This window comes from Hyla sarda, chromosome 6 (genome assembly GCF_029499605.1).
Source record: "Hyla sarda isolate aHylSar1 chromosome 6, aHylSar1.hap1, whole genome shotgun sequence".
NCBI lineage: Eukaryota > Metazoa > Chordata > Amphibia > Anura > Hylidae > Hyla > Hyla sarda.
In genome coordinates, this window is record NC_079194.1 from 222,705,162 (window position 1) to 222,729,245 (window position 24,084).

Consider the following 24,084-nt stretch of genomic DNA (forward strand, 5'->3'; position numbering starts at 1 on the left):
TTTTTCGTGGTGTACGGCCGTCACCCTCTTCCCCCCCTCCCTACCCCCTTGCCCTCTGGTCTGCCCGCTGTGGATGAAATTTCTCGTGATCTTTCCACCATATGGAAAGAGACCCAAAATTCTCTCTTACAGGCTTCTTCTCGCATGAAGAGATTCGCAGATAAGAAAAGAAGAGCTCCTCCCATTTTTTCCCCTGGAGACAAGGTATGGCTCTCCGCTAAATATGTCCGTTTCCGTGTCCCGAGCTATAAGTTGGGACCACGCTATCTTGGTCCTTTTAAAGTTTTGTGTCAAATTAATCCTGTCTCTTACAAACTTCTTCTTCCTCCTTCTCTTCGTATCCCTAATGCCTTTCACGTCTCTCTTCTTAAACCTCTCATCCTCAACCGTTTTTCTCCTAAATCTGTTCCTCCCACTCCTGTTTCCGGCTCCTCGGACATCTTCTCTGTCAAAGAGATTTTGGCCTCTAAAAAGGTCAGGGGAAGAACTTTTTTTTTAGTGGATTGGGAGGGTTGTGGTCCAGAAGAGAGGTCCTGGGAACCTGAGGACAATATCCTGGACAAAAGTCTGATCCTCAGGTTCTCAGGCCCCAAGAAGAGGGGGAGACCCAAGGGGGGGGGTACTGTTACGCCGAGCGCTCCGGGTCCCCGCTCCTCCCCGGAGCGCTCGCTACACTTCCCTCACTGCAGCGCCCCGGTCGGTTCCACGGACCCGGGGCGCTGCGTTACTACCTCCGGCCGGGATGCGATTCGCGATGCGGGTAGCGCCCGCTCGCGATGCGCACCCCGGCTCCCGTACCTTACTCGCTCCCCGTCAGTTCTGTCCCGGCGCGCGCGGCCCCGCTCCCTAGGGCGCGCGCGCGCCGGGTCTTTGCGATTTAAAGGGCCACTGCACCGCTGATTGGTGCAGTGGTTCCAATTAGTGTTTACACCTGTGCACTTCCCTATATCACCTCACTTCCCCTTCACTCCCTCGCCGGATCTTGTTGCCCTAGTGCCAGTGAAAGCGTTCCTTGTGTGTTCCTTGCCTGTGATTCCAGACCTTCTGCCGTTGCCCCTGACTACGATCCTTGCTGCCTGCCCCGACCTTCTGCTACGTCCGACCTTGCTTCTGTCTACTCCCTTGTACCGCGCCTATCTTCAGCAGCCAGAGAGGTTGAGCCGTTGCTAGGGGATACGACCTGGTCACTACCGCCGCAGCAAGACCATCCCGCTTTGCGGCGGGCTCTGGTGAAAACCAGTAGTGACTTAGAACCGATCCTCTAGCACGGTCCACGCCAATCCCTCTCTGGCACAGAGGATCCACTACCTGCCAGCCGGCATCGTGACAGTATGCTCTTAAGTGCCTGTTCCTCAGTGTCCCGATTCTGGCCTCTAGACCTGCCATTATATGCTTGTTCCCATCAATCTGAATGGGTGTATATTTGTCCATCTATAAATGTTAGTATCTAGCGAGCATGCAGAGCATTGTGCCACTGTGTCTAACACAGGGCAGGAAAGGAGGTAGCTGTACCCCTCTTTCTATGAACAAAACTTGTGTATTCTGAACCTATGGTCATGACTCATGAGCTTTTTCTTTTCATCTTTCTCCTAACTTCTTGGTAATCTGCTGAATTAACAAGTAGGGATCAGTATAATGGAAAGAAATATGACTGCAGGATCAGACTACATTTGGTTTGGTTGTAGTCTGTTACCATGGAGACCTAAAAGTGTTTATAGGAGCTTTAGACATCAGTTGGTAACATTAGATAACATGTCTTCAATGCAAAGAACATTTGCAGAAGTATCTCATAAAGAAAATCACTTTAAATCTACAAAGAGAGGGGGAAACCTTCTGCTCATAAAGGAGTTAACAGGTACAGAGCAGCGTGACGTTGCGGCACTATTTCTTATTCATCTATTGTTGTGTTCAAATTTAGCAATTTTTTTGTTTATCTGTTTTTCACTCCTGATGTTAATGACAAACCATAATCATGCAATCAGAGTTCCAGTAAATTGGTTCTCAGAGTTACATGCATAAAATACACTTGTTTGACATTTCAAATGATTTTCATTCAGACTGGTTCGATGCCAGCAGGTTCCTATCAGGGCTTTATGGGATTCTGTATAGATTGGAAATATTATTTTAACCGCTGATGTGTCATATAGTCAGTAGAGCATTGCTTTGTGTTGTGTTGACTTATGCTGAATGATTACAGCATGAAATAAATAGCGGAATTAAAAGCACTTGTTGGGTTTTTCACATAGATGCATGATCATGATCCCTGGAAACATTGTAACCTATCTACTGCAAGCAATTCATCCTGTATGTTAAGTTTACCGTACACTAGTTCAGTAGCTTGTGTATATGTTTGTAACATGCAGCTGCCATCGATGGGTAGTCACAGGGTAGTCAATGGGTAGTCACAGACCATACAAAATTATATTTAAAGGGGGTATTCCATCTGTAGACCTCTTATCCCCTTTCCAAAGGGACCCCGCAATCTCCCTGCTGCACCCGGCATTCGTTTATAGCATTGGGTGCAGCGCCGAAGCGCCAGAGGCTTGTGATGTCACAGCCGCACCCCGCTTGTGACATTACAGCCACGCCCCCTCAATGCAAGTCTATCTGAAGGGCCAAGCAGGGCGCGGCCGTGACGTCATGAGCCTCTGCCCCGAATTGCCAGTCATCCGGCACGGAGCAAAGTTCGCTCTGTGCACAGGATGTCTGGGATGCATCAGCTCGGTGGACCCCGCGATCAGACATCTTATCTCCTGTTCTTTGGATGGGGAATAAGAGGTCTAGGGGAGGACTACCCCTTTAATGCCTCATCTACATCAAGAACCTATATTATGGGAGACCATTCAGATGCAAAGGGGACATTTAAAGGGGTAGCTCATGATGCCCAAGTTATAATACTGTGCAATATGCTTCTATTACCACCGAGCGCTGCTTTGTCCAGTTTTAATGTACAGGATCCACATTGGGAAGTGCTGTAGTACAAGTCTTTATTATTCTGCTGTCTCTGACCTTTTCCAGCACTCCATGCAGTCAGGGACAATATGTCATAAGTCACATGGTCTCCAGGGGGTGTGACTATGCTGTAGTGGGTGGATAGCATAATTCAGTAAACCCCTTCCACCCTACTTTCCACCCACCCACTGCACTATAGCCACGCCCCCTGGAGACCATGCGACTCATGACATATTGTCATATGACCTGTCATGCCCTGTAAGTGATAAGGACAACTAATACACATTTCCAAATCAGACCTCTAAACACATACAGACCCCCTTACCTGATCCCAGGCCTCTTAAACTAATACAGACCCTAGACCTTCCCCCTAAATACAGCCCCCAGCCCAGACTCCCTCAAAATCTTCCAGACTTGGAATGTAATTCAGCATTGTGCATTCATGAACTCATGATGCTACATTATATGATTAAATCTATAGCCACAGCTTCTGCTATGTGAATTGAACCAAGAATTGAGAATTTCTAGGTCATCTCTGGAGACAAAAAAAAAAAAAGAGAGAGAGAAATCAATGTCTGGAATATGAGCTCTCATTTAATATAAAGTCAGCTCCATCTTCGAATTGCAGTACGCACACGATCCCATTTATCCCATATGGCTGAATTTGCAAAGCAAGTAGCAAAGTGAGTGGTTTTGCTCGTAGAGATGAAAAATGTAGTATTCATAAATGTCTGACCAGCATTCCTATCACCTGTCTAAGTACCCGCCAGACATAATTTTTTAAGAGTTTTACAGATTTTGCTCTCATTATCCACAAAGAAATGCTGCCTCAGCAGAGCGAGCATAAGGTATTATACGACTGCCGGCTTCACACGACATAGTTATAATCAGGAATACCAGGTCTCCATTTATTACAGCAGTCTGAAGGGAACTAGCAGATATTTTATTCTGGATTATTTGATGTCGTGCTGGTTAGGCTTTGTTCACACTATCATCATGGTTTCTTTGGCAGACACAAATGGCACTCGACGAATCCAACTGACTTATAATGGGGTCTATTGATTTGATGGGGAGCAGGGGCGTAGCTTCAGGGCGTGCCGAGGTAGTAGTCGCACCGGGGGCCCTAAAGCACATCTTCCCCATAAGAGACCAGTATTATAATTGGCATATGGGGCCCCTGTTGCAGATTTTTCTTCGGGGCCCAGAAGCTACAAGTTACGCCTCTGCTGGGGAGCATGTTTTGCTAATCCACTTGTAAAATCTGACAAAACTGGTGATAGAGCCCTAGTAATTTGAGTATTTGCAAAATTGTAGATATCTTCAATATTGTAGACATCACACTTAAGTAGGCACTGTCATTTGAACAAACTTTGCATAGATCAATAGTACAAGTAAATATAAGACACTTTGTAATACATCAAATTAGACAAGAAAGCTTCTTTCTCCTGTTTTCAAGCTTCTTCCCTCTGCACCTCTCCCGTGAGACTGTTTTCCACTCCAATAAGCTCAGCTTTATACTGCGACTGCAAGAAAAGCAATACAAGTCTATGGAGAAAGGGAGCTCAAGACATGCAAAACAAGTCTATGGAGGGGAGAGGAGGGAGCTTCTTCACAAGCTCTGGGAGAACTTCAAATTATAGATAAAGTCTGCAGAGCAAAAATCTGCTGAAAAATACTGTATACATGTCTAGAAACAGTGCCACTCCTCATGTACTCAAACAGGTCAGCACATTCTGGACAGTCACCTGAAATGACGGGTAGGCTTTAAATCACCATTCTAGAAATGAAATTATTTTTGAAACTTGAAGGATAGACAGGGCCAGCATTATGCTGAACATTGCCTTGCATGGTAACTCCTATCGGTGCTCATACCAAACACAGAGGTAGAAACCTGTTGACTATAGGTACTGTTTTACAGCTTTATACAACATGGAACTTGTTTGGAAGCCTAATGAGACTTTCATAAGTAGATATTGTACTACTGTAGATAGTTTTTTCCTTTTACATACAGGAGTTTTTCGTAACCAGTGTGCCTCCAGCTGTTGCACAACAAAAACTCTCAGTACGCCCAGACAGCCCAAGGCTGTCCGGGCGTGCTGGGAGTTTTAATTTGGCAACAGTTGGAGGCACACTGGTCAGAAAGCACTGCCATACAGAATAACACCATAGGAGGAGGAATAAAGGTGACACTCTATATAACTAGACAGAAACACGCTTTATCATAATTCAATTCAAGGGATCATTTATCAAGAGTTGCCGGTCTAAATGAATGCCCTGCCAGTGCACAGCGTAAACTGTGATAAATTCAGTGAGTGGGGCAGCCATCCCCTCTTCACACAAAGCCACACCTTTTCCACAACAAGCTGCGCCAACCCTGTTGTGATAAAAAATTGCATAATTTTTGCACATAGAGGTTGCTTGTGCAAACATTTTTAAAACATTTTTTTAAATCAATGTCAAATCTAATGCCAACACAAAGGTTTCAACAACCTATTCACAGGAATCAAAACTTTCTGCACAGACAACCTATGAATTAATTCAACTGGGCTAACCCTTGTGCGTGTCTGTGGCCGATAAATTTGGATGCTTGTGAACAGGGTTGTGAAAAGCCTATATGGATGCCATGACTAAGGACCCTGCAAGATCCGAAAGATCTCCAAGTTTTTTCTGTACATTTCGTACATTTCGTGCTGGACATCCTTTTGTCTTGAAAAGCCTATATTGCTATATCCATTCCAAGGGTCAGTAGTAAGAAGATCCCAGTACTCACCAAGTTGGATTCAATAAGTGAAATGTTTATTCTCATTTGATCATAGTAGTGGTACAGACACGATTCGGTGCTGCAAGCCTTCCTCAGCCGTGTAGAGATAGCTGGGGAAGGCCTGCTGCTCCAAAATGAGTACTGTCTGTACCAATAGTAAAAACAGATGTGAATATACACTTTAGTTATCAAGTCCAACTTGGTGAGTGTTGGAATCTTCTTACTAATCCTATTATTGGCTTTGATGCCACCATGTGCACCACCGCCATCGTAGTGATGCTGGCACTCGTCTAAAATCCAAGGGTCAGACTTAGATTTCTGTAATGGAAACACTTTGGATTATTATCTGATACACAATACTTCTGCGAATGGCTTGTGTAGTGCTAATACCTTCCATTACAGCAGCCTTTTAGAACCATTCTTGACTCTAACTGTAGGTCTCACAGAAACGAAATGATAAAAAAAAATGGTACATTTTCATTGCAGAGTTGTCTTGTTCACGATGTGCGCCTTTATAGGACATTGCATATGACTTGTTTCATAACAACAGGAGCTTTTACATTCAGAAACAGATTTTGCTTTACTAAAAGCACCAATTACTAGCATAGAAATGCAGCTGGCGTCTCCTCCTATCCTTGTAGATTCAGACTCACTCAGAACTCAGTCTATTATGGTGAGCTACGTACTCTATAGATAATCACTGCCTTCAGGTACAAAGAAACATGTTTATAGTGTTGGGTAAGATGGAAAAAGCCTAGGGGGAGTAACATCGCTATGTCTGTAAGTGATCTAGGCAGCTTTTAGTGTAGATTATACAGTAGGGAAGAAAGTAGGTTCTAAGTTTAGCATTTAACTAAATAAAGGGAACCAATCTGCATTTGGTTAGACAAGTTAAAGTGTTATTCCCTTAAAGTAGGATATTACTAGGATATACCATCACTTTATGATCGGTGAAGATGTGACTTCCTGGACCCCCACTGATGATGAGAATCAACGGGGGCAAGTGCTGGTGACTTTATAATGCCCCCCGGCCACTGGGCTTGCAGGAAATTGACGCTCAGTCTCATGAGATGAGAATACCCCTTTACGATTTTTGCCTTTTACTACTAGGGCGATTACGCAAGTAGGCAGGGGAAGGATTCTGAGTAAGCTCCGGGCCGCACTATTCCCTGTTTTACATGAAACTAGTTCACAAAAAAAACTCTTTATAGGCAAAAAGGGAAAGTACACACAAATCCCTAATTAATACCAAAATACATCTTTTTTGGATCATTATAATAAAATACATATAAAACAATGAAACTAAATAGACACCAGAGCACAGACAGGAGGATACATATAGATATAGGCACACATACATATAGAACCTCAGGATGCACTAACATGTGCAATACATAAGTAAATGGAGGAAAGCAACACCAAGTATAGCAATATGGTAATAAGACCATATACCTTAACATGAACAAGATGGATGAAGGCACTTACAAACATGCACAACAGAGAAGAGAAAGATAGAGAACCTATTGTGATGCCTAGTCCATATGTCTATTGTGATGCCCAGTCCATATGTCTATTGTGATGCCCAGTCCATATGTCTATTGTGATGCCCAGTCCATATGTCTATTGTGATGTTCAGTCCATATGTCTATTGTGATGCCCAGTCCATATGTCTATTGTGATGTCCAGTCCATATGTCTATTGTGATGCCCAGTCCATATGTCTATTGTGATGTCCAGTCCATATGTCTATTGTGATGTCCAGTCCATATGTCTATTGTGATGTCCAGTCCATATGTCTATTGTGATGCCCAGTCCATATGTCTATTGTGATGTCCAGTCCATATGTCTATTGTGATGCCCAGTCCATATGTCTATTGTGATGTCCAGTCCATATGTCTATTGTGATGTCCAGTCCATATGTCTATTGTGATGTCCAGTCCATATGTCTATTGTGATGCCCAGTCCATATGTCTATTGTGATGCCCAGTCCATATGTCTATTGTGATGCCCAGTCTATATGTCTATTGTGATGTCCAGTCCATATGTCTATTGTGATGCCCAGTCTATATGTCTATTATGATGTCCAGTCCATATGTCTATTGTGATGCCCAGTCCATATGTCTATTGTGATGTCCAGTCCATATGTCTATTGTGATGCCCAATCCATATGTCTATTGTGATGCCCAGTCCATATGTCTATTGTGATGCCCAGTCCATATGTCTATTGTGATGTCCAGTCCATATGTCTATTGTGATGCCCAGTCCATATGTCTATTGTGATGCCCAGTCCATATGTCTATTGTGATGTCCAGTCCATATGTCTATTGTGATGCCCAGTCCTCCTGTCTGTGCTCTGGTGTCCATTAGTGTTATTAGTTTCATTTGGTTTCATTGTTTTATATTTATTTTATTATATTCATCCAATAAAGATGTATGTTGGTATTAATTGGTGATTTGTGTGTGTGTGTGTGTCTGTGTGTACTTTTCCTCTTTGTCTGTAAGGATCTATTCACATGTACAGTATTCTGAGCAGATTTGATGCACAGATTTGATGGGCAGGATTTCAAGCTGTGTTCAGTCATTCAGTTTACATTGAAATCTGCAGCAGAAAATCCTGCACATCAAATCTGCACAGAATACTGTACAAGTGAATAGACCCTAAAGAGGTTTTTCAGTAAATATTATTGGGTGATGTACATAATTTCTGCCAAGTGTTTTTGGTAGTATGTGTATTTGGTGATAATAAAACTAGTTTAATAAAACTGATTACTTACAGAAAATACTTTTTTTTCTAGTTTTAAATGGGCAATATAGGTATGTATGGTGGGAATACTCAATCACTATGAAGGCTAAACAGCCAGTCAAGGGAGAAATATCAAAAATGATGTCAAAGGTCCTTTTGAATGTATCTGATCTATGAAAGAATGAAAGATCTATGAGATATACTAAGCAGATCAACCAGAATATAGTCATTTCTCACTCATGAGGGAGAAACTGGTGTTTAGAATCCCAAAGCATTGCCTCACATAAAAGGTCCTAGTACCAGCTGAGGAAGGCACAAACACTGGATCATTGGCCGATGGCGTCTTTAATGCGGCACTAAAAACATCTAATATAAACATGGCATGTGCTGCCGACAATAGTGAAAAGGAAATAACATAAGTATGATCATTTTCACAACTGCTCTACTTGCGACACTGTTGATAATCTGTGTAAAAGGCTTCTATGACAATACATACTTGCAATTCTGTGATCAACAGTTCATTTCTGGGGACTAGGGTGTTTACCTTTTGACGTATCTCTTCTTCCATTTTAACTGGGGAACCCAACTCTGCCACTTGTTTCACCCCATCGCTTGCATATCCTCCATATTCCCACAGAACATATTCCTTAGAATGCGACCCGCCAATAATTGCAGACCAGTGATTGGCTCTCCCTGTAGAGAAGGAAATAAGAACAAACAAGAATTAGCCCTAATGTCAACTAAACACTTTGAGCGAAAGATGAAAGAAACAAGCACAACAGGGGAATTCATCTAAATGTAAAATCATGCGACGTCTTCTGTATGAAGGGAAAAATACAAGGGTATTTTTATTGACCTAGAATGACTAATGATACAATGATTTACAGTAGAAATTCAGAAGATGGGTATAAAATCGTGCATGAAGTCAGGGGAGATGCTGTGGGTGGGGAGAGAACGGTATCAGTCACATAAGGGACCATAAGGCCATTCTGTCACATATGAGGACATCAGTATTATTAATGACGCTTGGTACCTGGGGCCTATGATACAAATTTCATATTGGGGCACAGGAAATTAAAGTTATTCTTTGGCATTAATTCAATGGGATACCAGCAACTATTATCTCATTCATTGTTTTTTCTAGACAAGCAAGTACGACTCAGGATGGCAAGACCCACAAAGGAAAGCTCCTGTTCTTATGAAGAGAAGGCTTAAACCCAATTTGGCGTTAACACCCTTTTTCACAAGTGGCTAAAACTAGTACATTGTGTCACCTCACACAGAGTTACATGGAGAAATTGGCCAGTGAGTTCTGCCAATCCCTACTATCAGTATACAGAGTTATGGAGTCCAAAGTATAGGGGATAAAATGTCTAATCACGGGGGTCCCACCGCTGGGGACCCCTGCAATCTCCGCTGTGGCACCCCAGTCGTCCGGTGTATGGGGCAAACTCCACTCTGTGCCAGATGACCGGCGACTACAGCCACCACGCCCCCTCCATTCATGTTTATGGGAGGAGGCGTGATGGCTACATACTAGCTATCACGCCCAGGGGCGTAGCTATAGAGGTAGCAGTTGCATCGGGCTCTGGTGCCTAAGGGAGCCCCAAAACACATCTGCCCCATAAGAGACCAATATTTTAATTAGCATATGGGGCCCTGTTGCAGATTTTGCATTGGGGCCCAGAGGCTACAAGCTATGCCTCTGATCACGCCCCCTTCAATAGACATGAATGAAGGGGGTGTGGCATGACATCACGAACATGGAAGCTCCAAGCTTCTGTGTTCTGGACCCAACCTCTGCTGGCCTGGAGATCGCGGGGGTCCACAGCGGCCAGACCCCTGTGATCAGACATATTATCCCCTATCTTGGATACGGGATAAGATGTTTTCCAGGACTTTAATATTGCTGACTTCCCTGACTTCTATTATACTTTAATTCCTTTCCCCATATCATAGCTGTAGTATGTTATACCAGTATTTTGTACTACAATTATGGCACAGTAGGGCAGATTTATGAAGGCCCCATGGAACTTCTTCAGAATTGTAGTAAGGACTCCAGTGCTGACTGAATGACAATCATTTATCTAAATAGAAAAGTGGCAGGAAACTAAGTTAGATATGGCAAAATATTGTATAGTATGACAGATTTATCAACAGGGCATGAATCTGTCACATGTGCTTAGTTTAAATTAACACTTTCCTGCCCTGCTCCACATATGCACAGCTCTGGAGACATTTTTATTCTTAAGCTGGCACTTACAGCACTGTGATTGTGTGGGCACATGGGAAATGGGGTGGTGCGACTATGATAAACAACAGGCATCCCGCAGCAATGGCCGAGATCAGAGAAATCTTTGCTATCTCAAAAAAAGCATGCATACTAAGACACTATTATCTAGTCTTTTGAAATCTTCTGAAGGCACAGATCTGCTAAGAACAACCTATTAAGGACCCTTTTTTTTTCATAAACATCAAGTTTTGGGTGGGTTGATCTTCCTCACAGCCAAATTATTTTCTTTCCAGGAGCCAAGAAAACAAAAACAGCAACAAATCTTCTGATTCTCTTTGCTTTCATCTCATCTGCAAAGACATTAATTTTCCTAACCTGGCACAACATAAGAGCCATCTTTACAGCTGCTACCTCTGTATGCTATGCCACACTCATCTCTCCTAATAATAAACTGTTCCAGGGCTTCAAGTGATTTAACACATAAATGACATTCTATGTTCTACTTCATTACTTTTGGGGAAAAAAAAAAAAAAAAAGAATATCCTGAGCACCAGTCATATGAGATGCCGTAGGCTAAACATAAAAAGATGAACCTTCCCTTTGTGTCATTGTGAATTAGAATCTTGGAATAAGTTTGGGATACTCTGTAAGGTTTTGGATATTTAAAGGGGTACTCCGCCCCTAGAAATCTTATCCCCTATCCAAAGGATATGGGTGCTGCACCCGGCGTTCGTTTAGAATGTCAGGTTCAGTGCCGGAGGTTCGTGATGTCACGGTCACGCCCCCTTAATGCAAGTCTATGGGAAGAGGCATAATGGCCCATAGACTTGCATTTAGGGGGCATGGCCATGACGTCAGGAGCAGGGCATGACCGTGACGCCACGAGCCTTCGCCCCGCATCGCCAGTTGTCCGGTACGGAATGAAGTTTGCTCCATGCACTGGATGTCTGGGTTGGTGAGTAAAGCCAAATGCACCATAAAGACTGGACATGGGATTGCTTTAGGGTCCCTAGAGAGAGGTCTTTTCCAAATTGATCTTGTCTCAATTTTAATGGGTGGTGAAAAATGACAAAGAGCTGTGGTCTCCATATAGACTGCAATGTTAGCAAGTGAGGAGTGGAGCTTTTGTCCCAGGTGGTTATAAGTATGATGGTATCAAGTAGCACTTGAAAAGTTCTCAATTGTTTGGTCATTGGTATGGGGCTTCTGTCATCTACTTATACCAAGAAGATGTCATAGTAGCAGATCCCATAAAAATATGCAGTTCTAAAAGAAATAACATTTTGCTCCCCAATTCATTTCTTTTTCTAAAATAAAATCATTGAAAAGTTGAAGTTGTAATGTCCATTTGCTGGCCAGGCATGAATGCTGGGTAAAATGGGCGCAGTCAGTGCCCATTCCCTTGTTTCCAGGTCCCGCTGCAGTCGCCCAGCAGTCTCAACAGATAGAGCAACTTGGACAACAGTTCGCCCAACAAGGACAGCAGCTGTCGCAGTTGACCGCCATGCTACAGCAACTTCTGCCACAGCTACAGCAGCAACCATCTTCTCCGCCAGCTCCTGCACCTCCTCCGCAGCGAGTGCCCGCTCCTGGCCTCCGCTTGTCCCTGCCGGACAAATTTGATGGGGACTCTAGACTTTGCCGTGGTTTCCTGTCACAATGTTCCCTACATTTGGAGATGTTGTCGGACCAATTTCCTACAGAACGCTCGAAGGGGGCTTTCGTGGTCAGTCTCCTGTCTGGGAAGGCCCTGTCATGGGCCACACCGCTCTGGGACCGCAATGATCCTGTCACTGCCACTGTACAGTCCTTCTTCGTTGAGGTTCGTAGTGTCTTCGAGGAACCAGCCCGAGCTTCTTCTGCCGAGACTGCCTTGCTGAACCTGGTCCAGGGAAATTCTTCTGTAGGCGAATATGCCATCCAATTTCGTACCCTCGCCTCAGAACTATCTTGGAACAACGAGGCCCTCTGCGCGACCTTTAAAAAAGGCCTATCCAGTAACATCAAAGATGTGCTGGCCGCACGAGAAATTCCTGCCAACCTGCATGAACTTATCCATTTGGCCACCCGCATTGACATTTTTCCTGAAAGACACCAGGAGCTCCGCCAGGAAAAAGACCTTGATCTCTGGGCACCTCTCTCACAGTATCCTTTGCAATCTACCCCTGTGCCTCCCGCCGAGGAGGCTATGCAAGTGGATCGGTCTCGCCTGACCCATGAAGAGAGGACTTGCCGCAGAGATAAAAATTTATGTCTGTACTGCGCTAGTACCGAACATTTCTTGGTGGATTGCCCTATTCGTCCCCCACGTCTGGGAAACGCACACACGCACCCAGCTCACATGGGAGTGGCGTCTCTTGGTCTGAAGTCTGCTTCTCCACGTCTCACTGTGCCCATACGGATTTCTCCTTCTGCCAACTCTTCCTTCTCAGCTGTGGCCTTCTTGGACTCTGGTTCTGCGGGAAATTTCATTTTGGCCTCTTTTGTTAATAAGTTCAACATCCCTGTGACCCGTCTCGCCAAGCCGCTCTACATTTCCTTGGTCAACGGAGTGAAATTGGACTGCATTGTGCGTTACCGCACAGAACCCCTGCTCATGAGCATTGGACTGTATCACGAAAAAAATTGAACTTTTTGTTTTGCCCAACTGCACCTCTGAAGTCCTCCTCGGTCTGCCATGGCTCCAACGCCACTCTCCTACCCTTGACTGGACCACCGGGGAGATCAAGAGCTGGGGTGCTTCTTGCCACAAAAGATGCCTCACATCTGCCCCCAGTCCCGTCTGTCAAACCTCAGTGTCTCCCCCTATACCTGGTCTCCCCGAGGCCTATCAGGACTATGCCGTGCCTCCTCATAGCCCCCATCCTGGTAACACTCTGCCCCGTGCCAAGCTTCACCCTCTGCCCCCCTCCCCATTCCCACTCCTTCTGAACTGCCTGCCGTTGATGTGTATACCCATGACTTCTCTGTCCTCCAGAAGGAGACTCTACAATCGCTCCCAAAGTCCTCGTCCCTGGTGGAGCGACAACCGGACAAAAAGAGGGGGAGACCTAAGGGGGGGGGGGTACTGTTACGCCGAGCGTTCCGGGTCCCTGCTCCTCCCCGGAGCGCTCGCGGCGTTCCTCTCTCTGCAGCGCCCCGGTCAGACCCGCTGACTGGGAGCGCTGCACTGACACTGCCGGCGGGGATGCGATTCGCATAGCGGGACGCACCCGCTCGCGAATCGCATCCCAAGTCACTCACCTGTCCCGGTCCCCGGCTGTCACGTCCTGGCGCACGCGGCTCCGCTCCTTAGGGCGCGCACGCGCCAGCTCTCTAAGATTTAAAGGGCCAGTGCACCAATGATTGGTGCCTGGCCCAATCTGCCTAATTAGCCTCCACCTGCTCCCTGTCTATTTAACCTCACTTCCCCTTCACTTACTTGCCGGATCTTGTTGCCTTTGTGCCAGAGAAAGCGTTTACAGTGTTTGTCTTACCAGTGTACCTGACCTCTTGCTATTGCTATTGACTACGAACCTTGCCGCCTGCCCCGACCTTCTGCTACGTCTGACCTTGCCTCTGCCTAGTCCTTCTTTCCCACGCCTTCTCAGCAGTCAGCGAGGTTGAGCCATTGCCGGTGGATACGACCTGGTTGCTACCGCCGCAGCAAGACCATCCCGCTTTGCGGCGGGCTCTGGTGAATACCAGTAGCAACCTAGAACCGGTCCACCGCCACGGTCCACACCAATCCCTCGCTAACACAGAGGATCCACATCCAGCCTGCCGAATCCTAACATCCATTTTCTTCATCTCTATTATCGCTTTCACCATTTTCCTACTTTTTGTTTTTCTTACTATTCCCTTTGGTATTTGGTAAAATAAACCACAGTATTCCTTCATAGTCAGTGGCAAACACAGGGTCATCAATGTGAATTCTACAGGGTCAACTAAAATCTCTATATCTTTGCTCCCTAAACTCCCACAGGGTGTGAAGTGCCAGAAAGAAAAATAAGAAGAATGCCGGGGTTAATTTCAGGCATACCTGGATTTATTGGTTTTATGCATGTTGTTTATGTGGTTCATTAGCTCTGTACTCATAGGCATGTATTTCAGTATGGAATGGTACAATATGCCTACATTTATGATATATCATATTGCTCGAGTTGTTATGATAGGAGGGTTTTGTAATTACCATTTCAGGTACCCGTACTGTTTCTTTTCTAGCTGAGGGCATGGATATTTATCTGTGAGACGGCATAAGATGAATATTGTGTATAATAAGGCTTATGTGCCACAGGCAAGTATAATGAGAGGCGCATAGCACTATGTCTATGTCTGTCCTCTCCAGCTTGTGGTGCATAATCGTTGCATAATATGTAAGTCTGCTACATATTGTACCACTGGTAATGAAGACCGATAAACACCATTAGCAGTTGGACTTGGGAGTTCATTGTTCTTTAGTCTGAGACTAGAATCCTATTGAACAAAACATATGTTCTATGTACACAATGGAAAAGATTCAGAGAACAAAGAGCACTCCAGGCACGGCGATTATCAGCCTGCGCATTGCAAGGTAGGTACATGGAAGGCAGCAGAAACAAGCATAATAAAGGTTTCAATGATAAACAACATTTTCCGAGCACATCCTTCGAGTTATTATTCAAAGCCCCTCAGCAACTGCTGCTTGTTTTGTTCTCTACTGTACCAAGCAATAAGAACTAGATATGAAGCTTGTGCCGACTCCGATCCCCAATTAACATGAACATAAATGGCGCAGAATGCTGATCCTGATATAGCCTTTCATTATTGAAGATCAAGCAGGAAAAGGGTTATGTACTTTATGGACTTTGTGATTTGTAGCAACTTGAGAAAGCAATTGTATGAAACAAAAATTATACACTGATCTGACATAACATTAACCCATTGACATGTGAACTGAACGCTGACAAGGGCTAAAATTGTGACGGCTCAATGACTAAATGTTATCTCTAAAATGGAAGGTCTTGTGAGGTGTTCTCACTCAGTATACAGTAGTTAGTACCTAACGAAAGTGGTACAAGGAGGACTGACTGGTGAACCTGCAACAGAATACTCACTAATATGTGTAAAAAAACAAGCCTACCTTCAATGCCAAAAAAGCTACTGTACCACAAATTGCTCAAAAAGTTACTGCTGGTTATAACTGAAAGGTATAAAAACACAAAGCATCACAGATTGATGCATATATGTGTCCATGCTGACCCCTGGTCAGCATCCAAAATAGCTACAAAGAGCATGTGAGCATCAGATTTGGACCATGGAGCAATAGAAGATGGTCTGAATCAAATTTTTTTTAACACTATGTGAATAGCTGGGTGCATCACCTATCTACAGAAGAAGTGGCATAAGAATGCACCCTTAAAGGGCTACTCCACCCCTAGACATCTTATTTCCTATCCAAAGGAAGATCGGAAAGATCGTGACATCACAACTCCACCCCTGAGTGATGTCACGCCCCGCCCCCTCAATGCAAGTCTATGGGAGGGGGCGTGGCATCCGCCACGCCCCCTCCCATAGACTTACATAGGGGGGAGAGACGTGACGTCACACAGGGCAGAGTCGTGACGTCACGATCTTCCGTCCCCGTGGTCGGGAGCCAGAACCTCCAGCGCTTCCGGAAGCAGATACGGTGGGTGCTGCTTGCTATATTGCGGGGGTCCCCAGAGGCGGGACCCCCGCGATCAGACATCTTATCCCCTATCCTTTGGATAAGGGATAAAATGTCTAGGGGTGGAGTACCCCCGGCCATTTGTCTTAAACCCTTGAGAAAGCCGCCTGCTGGTGGTGAAACGTTTGGGGGGGGGGGATGTGTATAAGATTTTAAAATAACAACAGTGCGGTTTCAAAAATATGGTTGCCTAATAGCGGACTGCAGCCACAAATATCAGGGCACAACATTAGCATGTAGATACATGTGGTAGGGAATACTATATAGAGACCGCCTGTTGAATTTTAACTCTAATTATAGGCAAATAAGAATAAAAGTTACATTTTAACTCTTATTCTTTAGTTATTGGATGGGAAAAATTAGGGTATTAGTGATCACGCAAGTGATCAATTGTAAATAAAGTCCCCTTTAAGTCTTGGCATTCATGTGACATGCACCACCTACTTAAATATTATACAGACCGAATTAACCTTTTCATGGTGGCGGTATTCGTTAATGACAATGTCTCCTCTCAGCAGGATAATGCCACAGCCACACTGCAAAAATATTTTAAGAATTTTTTGAGAAACATGACAAAGAGTTTAAAGTGTTGACTTGGCCACCAAATTTTTCTCCAAAATTCTTCTCCGAACTCTAAGGATGTAAAGGATTTCCTGCTAGCACCTTGGTGTCAGGTACCATAGGATACCTTCATACAGAGCATATCATCAATAAAGTGAACATGTTATTTGTAAATTATTCATAAGAAATAAATTATAATCACAAGTGAATGGTCTTAGAATCATTTCTAAATGGGGTTTCCTTGTTCTGGAGCTGTGAAGCCCTTCATGGTGTCAGAGCCCAGGCCCACCAGTGGATCAATTATCTAATGTCTTGTTTCAAATATTGTATGGGCAATTTCATGTACTGATGTCCAGTCAAAATTTCAGAAAGGAAACCAACTATTTTTTTATTTGACAAAACCTGAATATACCAATGAAAGAATTATACACCTTAAGCACTACTTCATGTACTCAATTTCCTAACGAGCAACAAAAATGAGAATGAAACCTCATTAGCACAGCAAAACCCTCCTAAAGACCAAAGGACCCAACAGCAAATTTGAGGTTTATAAAGCACTCCTGACAGAACCGGGAGGACATTGCATTAGCCCCCCTGAACAAGAAAATAAATCACATGCTACATATCTGGACCAATATCCTGGGGGGGGGGGGGGGGGAGAATTATCAAATGCGTGGGATTTAGCATTTCTGGTCTCCTACTGTAGACAAAGCAGTGGAGGAGGGTATATATGCTACAGCCAGTTGCCCCACAGACCAACATAATTGTCAAAAACGAAAGTGGGGATAATCTTCATCACCCATGACCCATACGTATAAGAAAATAATTTCTATATTTCTTATAGTTTTAATTGCAAGTTGTAGGGAAATAGTCGTCATGAATAGTGTTGCTCACGAATATTCGCAATTCGAATATTCATCATGAATATCGCATATTCGCGAATTCGCAAATATTACAAATTTCACGATTAAAATTCCCTATTATGAATATTCGTGTTTTTTTCAAACTGTTTTAAAAACTGAGCACATTGTAGGGATCTCCTTCGACTGATAAATGCAATGCTTGTATCATTTCATTAAATACCCAGGGATGAGACTGTGAGGCGAAAGGTTTACGCAATGCGAATATTCGTGGAAATTGAGCCCTACTTATGCCTGTGAGCTAATGAGAGTTCTGCAAGCACAGTTGTCAGAGCTTAGCAACATCCCTAGCAACGTCCCTCGCATGATGTTATAGCGCGCATGCGCAGACGAGCGAAATAACAAATATTCGAATTTCACGAATAGGGGACGAATATTCGTTCTCATATTCGCGAAATATCGCAAATTCGAATATGGCATATGCTGCTCATCACTAGTCATGAATGGATGAACTTGGTTGCCCACAGTGTCCTACTGACCAAATGTCCATCCACAGGTATCAATAGAGGGTTTGTCAAGAAAACCTTCCCACCACCATTATGCCACCTCCATTGGCTTGAACTGTTCAAACCTGACAGGAAGTCTTAATGTATTCATTCTGCTTGTGCCAAATCCTAAGTCTCCCATCAGCATGGTGCAGCTGAAATCTGGATTCATATGACTAATTTTTTCCTTTGCTCGATGATAATATTTTTGTGTTTTCCTGCCCATTGGAGTCTTGGACCTCTTACTCCCACCATTCTCTGTATACTCTTGCTATCAATGCACAAGAATACTTCAGAAGGTTGTCAGTTTTAAAATCCTGGCCCTGGATAGTCTAGCACCAATGATCAGGCCTTGCTCAAAGTCACTTAAATCCCTTGAATTCTCCATTCTAGAAAGGATCCACACTAAAATTGATCCACAGAAAACTTGCTCACTAGATTTTGTGCCCAAAGGATAGGGGATAAGATGTCTGATCGCAGGGGGCCCGCTTCTGCGACCCCCGCGATCTCCCTGCAGCACCCCGCATTCTATGTGGAGTTGCGTTTCTAGTTTTGGAAACCTCCATCACGCCCCTTTCTATAGACATGAATGGAGGGGGCATGGTGTCCCATCACGTCCCCAGTCCCAGAAACCTGGAGGTTTCTGAAACTCTAGACGCAGCCCCGCATAAAATGCGGGTGCTGCAGGGAGATCGCCGGGGGTCCCACCAGCGGGCCCCCCATGATCAGACATCTTACCCCTATCCTTTGGATGGAGAATAAGATGTTTTTGCCCGGAATACCCCTTTAATTTCTATACAGAGAGGAGCCAATCTTTTGAATTACATTTATTTTTTTTAATACTGAGGGTCTGGATCTCTGATAAAGTATTGAGGAGTGTCTTAGGTTGGTTGGTAAAATTCAAAAATATGAATTTTTAAAGCTTGTGGAAATCCTCAACCTGAATATTGATACAAGAGGTTATGGTCCGGATGGGTAATGTCACAGGTATGAGTGGATCGACACATTTAATTTATCTAAAATAAACTGCCCCCTTTTTTTTTTTTTTTTCTTTTACCATGATCTCTGGGAGGGAAGAATGGGGTAGGTGCTAATATGGTACGTAAAGAACATTTATTCTGTTTTGTTGTTGTTTTTTTTTTTTTTTGTAACTATAGATAATTTGTATGTTTGATAAAATCTAAAATGAAGAGACAAAAAAATAACAATTACTTCATATATTCAGTGATATGTCGACCCCAATACATGTTTTCATATGAGAAATGAGATTGAGGGTGAGAAAATTTGGTTGAAGACGTTTACAGTGGAGCTTGAAACAGACGCATTTCAGTTTCCTTGTTGTAGAAGTATTACCTAGATCTCCAATGGTTCTACCAGACAGGTCATAGATTACTATAGGATTCCCTGGTGATATAACCTAAATTCAGCAGACTGTACAGAGTTGGAGTATTGTGCCTGTACTATGGATGTTGAAATATGTTAATATTACGTCCGGCTGAACATGTTATTTTATTGTAATAAAATCATCCCCTTGGTGTCTCAACATCTTCTTCATGTTTGGCTGGAAGATGATTGGGTGGAGAGAATTATAAAATGGGTGGGGTTTAGCATTTCTGGTCTCCTACTGTAGACAAAGCAGTGGAGGAGGGTATATGCTGCAGCCAGTTGCTCCACAGACCTACAGAATTGCACAAAAAATTCTGTAGGACTGACATATACATTTAAGAAAATGATTTCTATATTTCTTACAGTCCAAGCCATTCCCATGTTGCAATGTTTTTTTGTCTTGATACTGTATATTCAAAGAATGAACAAAGCACTCACCAGATGCGTTGCATTTAAAATCTTCAGGCTTTATTTCAAAGGTCTTCCGAAGATAGATCAAGTTGGACACGGACAGTGGGGGAGAGCTGGAGGGTGGAGTGGCGTGGGGGGATGGGCAACGGACCGTATCGCGCTGTGACGCGCTTCGTCAGGCTTTTGTCTTGACCTATGTCCACCAAATATCCCCTTAAGGATGCAGGGTTTTTCAGTTTTTGCTTTTACATTTTTTCCTCATCACCTTCTAAAAATCATAACGCTTTAAATTTTGCACCTAAAATTCCATATTATGGCTTATTCTTTGCACCACCAATTCTACTTTGCAGTGACATTAGTAAGTTTACCAAAATATCCACGGCGAAGTGGAAAAAAAAAATCATTGTGCAACAAAATTGAACAAAAAATGCCATTTTGTAAATTTTGGGGGCTTCCGTTTCTACACAGTGGATTTTTCTGTAAAAATGTAATCTTATGTTTATTCTGTAGGTCCATACGGTTAAAATGATACCCTACTTATATAGGTTTGATTTTGTACTACTTAAAAAAAAATATCATAACAGCATGCAGGAAAATTTATACGTTTGAAATTGTCATCTTCTGACCCCTATAACTTTTTTAAATTTTCCTCATACAGGCCGGTATGAGGGCTCATTTTTTGCACCATGAAGTTTTTCTTGGTACCATTTTTATATTCATCAGACTTTTTGATCGCTTTTTATTAATTTTTTCATGATATAAAAAGGGACCAAAAATATGCTATTTTAGACTTTGGAATTTGTTTGCGCATACGCCATTGACCGTGCCGTTAATTAACAATATATTTTTATAGTTCGGACATTTACGCACATGGTGACACCACATATGTTTATTTTTATTTTTATTTACACGTTTTTTTTTTTTTTTATTTGAAAAGGGGGAGATTTTTATTTTATTGGGGAAGGGGTTAAATGATCTTTATTAACTTTTTTCACAGTGTTATAGCCCCCCTAGTGGCTATTCCACTGAACATACCGATCTCATACACAGATTATTGCCATGGATTGACACAGCAAAGATCAGTATTATCGGCGGTCGATTGCTCAAGCCAGGATTTCAGGCTTGGAGCAATCAATCGCCGATTGGACGCGACAGAGGCAGGTAAGGGGACCTCCGCTCGCATTCTAGGTGATTGGGACATCAAAATTTCACAGCGTGACCCCGCGTTATATACCGGGACCGGGCATCATCCTTAACCCCTTCATGACCCAGCCCATTTTCACCTTCATGACCTGGGCATTTTTTGAAAATCTGACCACTGTCACTTTAAACATTAATAACTTTGGAATGCTTTTACTTATCATTCTGATTCCGAGAATATTTTTTCGTGACATATTCTACTTTATGTTATTGGTAAAATTTCACTGATATTTGTATCCTTTCTTGGTAAAAAATCTAAAAATTTCATGAAAATTTTGAAAATGTAGCATTTTTCTAACTTTGAAAGTCTCTTCTTGAAAGGAAAATGGATATTCCAAATAAATTACATATTGATTCACATATACAATATGTCTACTTTGTGTTTGCATAAAAAAATTGATGAGTTTTTACTTTTGGAGGACACCAGAGGGCTTCAAAGTTACGCAGCAATTTTCCAATTTTTCTCAAGATTTTCAAAATCGTAATTTTTCAGGGCCCAGTTCAGGTTGGAAGTGGATTTTAAGGGTCTTCATATTAGAAATACCCCATAAATGACCCCATTATAAAAACTGCACCCCCCAAAGTATTCAAAATGACATTCAGTAAGTGTTTTAACCCTTTAGGTGTTTCACAGGAATAACAGCAAAGTGAAGGAGAAAATTCTAAATCTTCATTTTTTACACTCGCATTTTCTTGTAGACCCCGTTTTTGAATTTTTACAAGGGATAAAAGGAGATAAATCACCCTAAAATTTGTAACCCAATTTCTCTCGAGTAAGGAAATACCTCATATGCGTATGTAAAGTGTTCGGCGGGCGCAGTAGAGGGCTCAGAAGGGAAGGAGCGACAATGGGATTTTGGAGAGGGAGTTTTTCTGAAAGGGTTTTTGGGGGGCATGTCCCATTTAGGAAGCCCCTATGGTGCCAGAACAGTGGACCCCCCCACATGTGACCCCATTTTGGAAACTATACCCCTCATGGAATTTAATAAGGGGTGCAGTGAACATTTAAACCCCACTGGCGTTTGACAGATATTTGAAACAGTGGACTGTGCAAATGAAACATTTTATTTTTCATTTTCACAGACCACTGTTCCAAAAATCTGTCATACACCAGTGGGGTGTAAATGCTCACTGCACCCCTTATTACATTCCGTGAGGGGTGTAGTTTCCAAAATAGGGTCACATATGGATATTTATTGTTTTGCGTTTGTCAGAACTGCTGTAACAATCAGCCACCCCTGTGCAAATCGCCTCAAATGTACATGGCGCACTTTCACTTCTGGGCCTTGTTGTGCGCCCCCAGAGCACTTTGCGCCCACATATGGGGTATCTCCGTACTCAGGAGAAATTGCGTTACAAATTTAGAGGGTCTTTTTTCCCTTTTACCTCTTGTGAAAATGAAAAGTATAGGGCAACACCAGCATGTCATTGTAAAAAAATTATTTTTTTACACTAACATGCTGGTGTAGACCCCAACTTCACCTTTTCATAAGGGGTTAAAGAAGAAAAAGCCCCCCAAAATTTGTAAGGCAATTTCTCCCAAGTACGGCGATACCCCATATGTGTCCCAAAACTGTTGCCCTGAAATACGACAGGGCTCCAAAGTGAGAGAGCGCCATGCGCATTTGAGGCCTGAATTAGGGATTTGCATAGGGGTTGACATAGGGGTATTCTATGCCAATGATTCCCCAACAGGGTGCCTCCAGCTGTTGCAGAACTCCCAGCATGCCTGGACAGTCAATGGCTGTCCGGCAATACTGGGAGTTATTATTTTGCAACAGCTGGAGGCTCCGTTTTGGAAACAGTAGCGTACCAGACGTTTTTCATTTTTTTGGGGGGAGGGGGGGCTGTGTGTATATGTAGTGTTTTTTACTTTTTATTTTAGGTTAGTGTTAGTGTAGTGTAGTGTTTTTAGGGTGCAGTCACATGGGCAGAGGTTCACAGCAAGTTTGGCGCTGGAAGTTTGAGCTGCAGCGCAAAATTTGCACCATCTCAAACTTGCAGCACTCACTGTAAACCTCCGCCCATGTGAGTGTTCCCTGTACATTCACATCGGGGTCGGGGGCAAACATCCAGCTGTTGCAAACTCCGAGCATGCCCTTTGGCTGTCGGTGCATGCTGGGAGTTGTAGTTTTGCAACAGCTGGAGGAACACTGGTTTGGAAACACTAAGTTAAGTAATAAACTTTCAAGTGTTTTGCAACCAAACTTAGTGTTTCCAAACCAGTGTGCCTCCAGCTGTTGCAAAACTACAAGTCCCAGCATGCATGGTCTGTCAGTGCATGCTGGGAGTTATAGTTTTGCAACAATTGCAACAGCTGGAGGCGCTGAGGTAGGAAACGGACAATGTTTCCCAACTAGTGTGCCTCCAGTTGTTGCAAAACTACAACTCCCAGCATGCCCAGACTGCCCAGGCATTCTGGAAGTTGTAGTTCGGCAATATCTGAAGGATCAGATGTTGCCGAACTACAACTTCCAGCATGCTTGGGCAGTCTGGGCATGCTGGGAGTTGTAGTTTTGCAACATCTTGAGGTCCACAGTTTGGAGACCACTGTATAATGGTCTCCAATCTGTGCTCTTCCAGATGTTAGAGAACTACAACTCCCAGCATGCCTGGACAGACTGAGCATGCTGAGATTTGTAGTTTTGCAACATCTGGAAGAGCACAGATTGGAGACCATTATACAGTGGTCTCCAAACTGTGGGCCTCCAGATGTTGCAAAACTACAACTCCCAGCATGCCCAGAA

The 24,084-nt window shown here is 43.4% G+C and overlaps 1 protein-coding gene across 1 annotated transcript in view; it reads right to left on the reverse strand.

Annotated features, from left to right (window-relative positions):
* SPON1 (spondin 1) overlaps positions 1-24,084 on the reverse strand; it is a 415,570-nt gene that overhangs the window by 196,222 nt on the left and 195,264 nt on the right. The window contains exon 6 of the mRNA XM_056526599.1: positions 9,000-9,148. Within this exon, the coding sequence (XP_056382574.1) occupies positions 9,000-9,148 (149 nt within the window). The remainder of the gene's footprint in view (positions 1-8,999; positions 9,149-24,084) is intronic.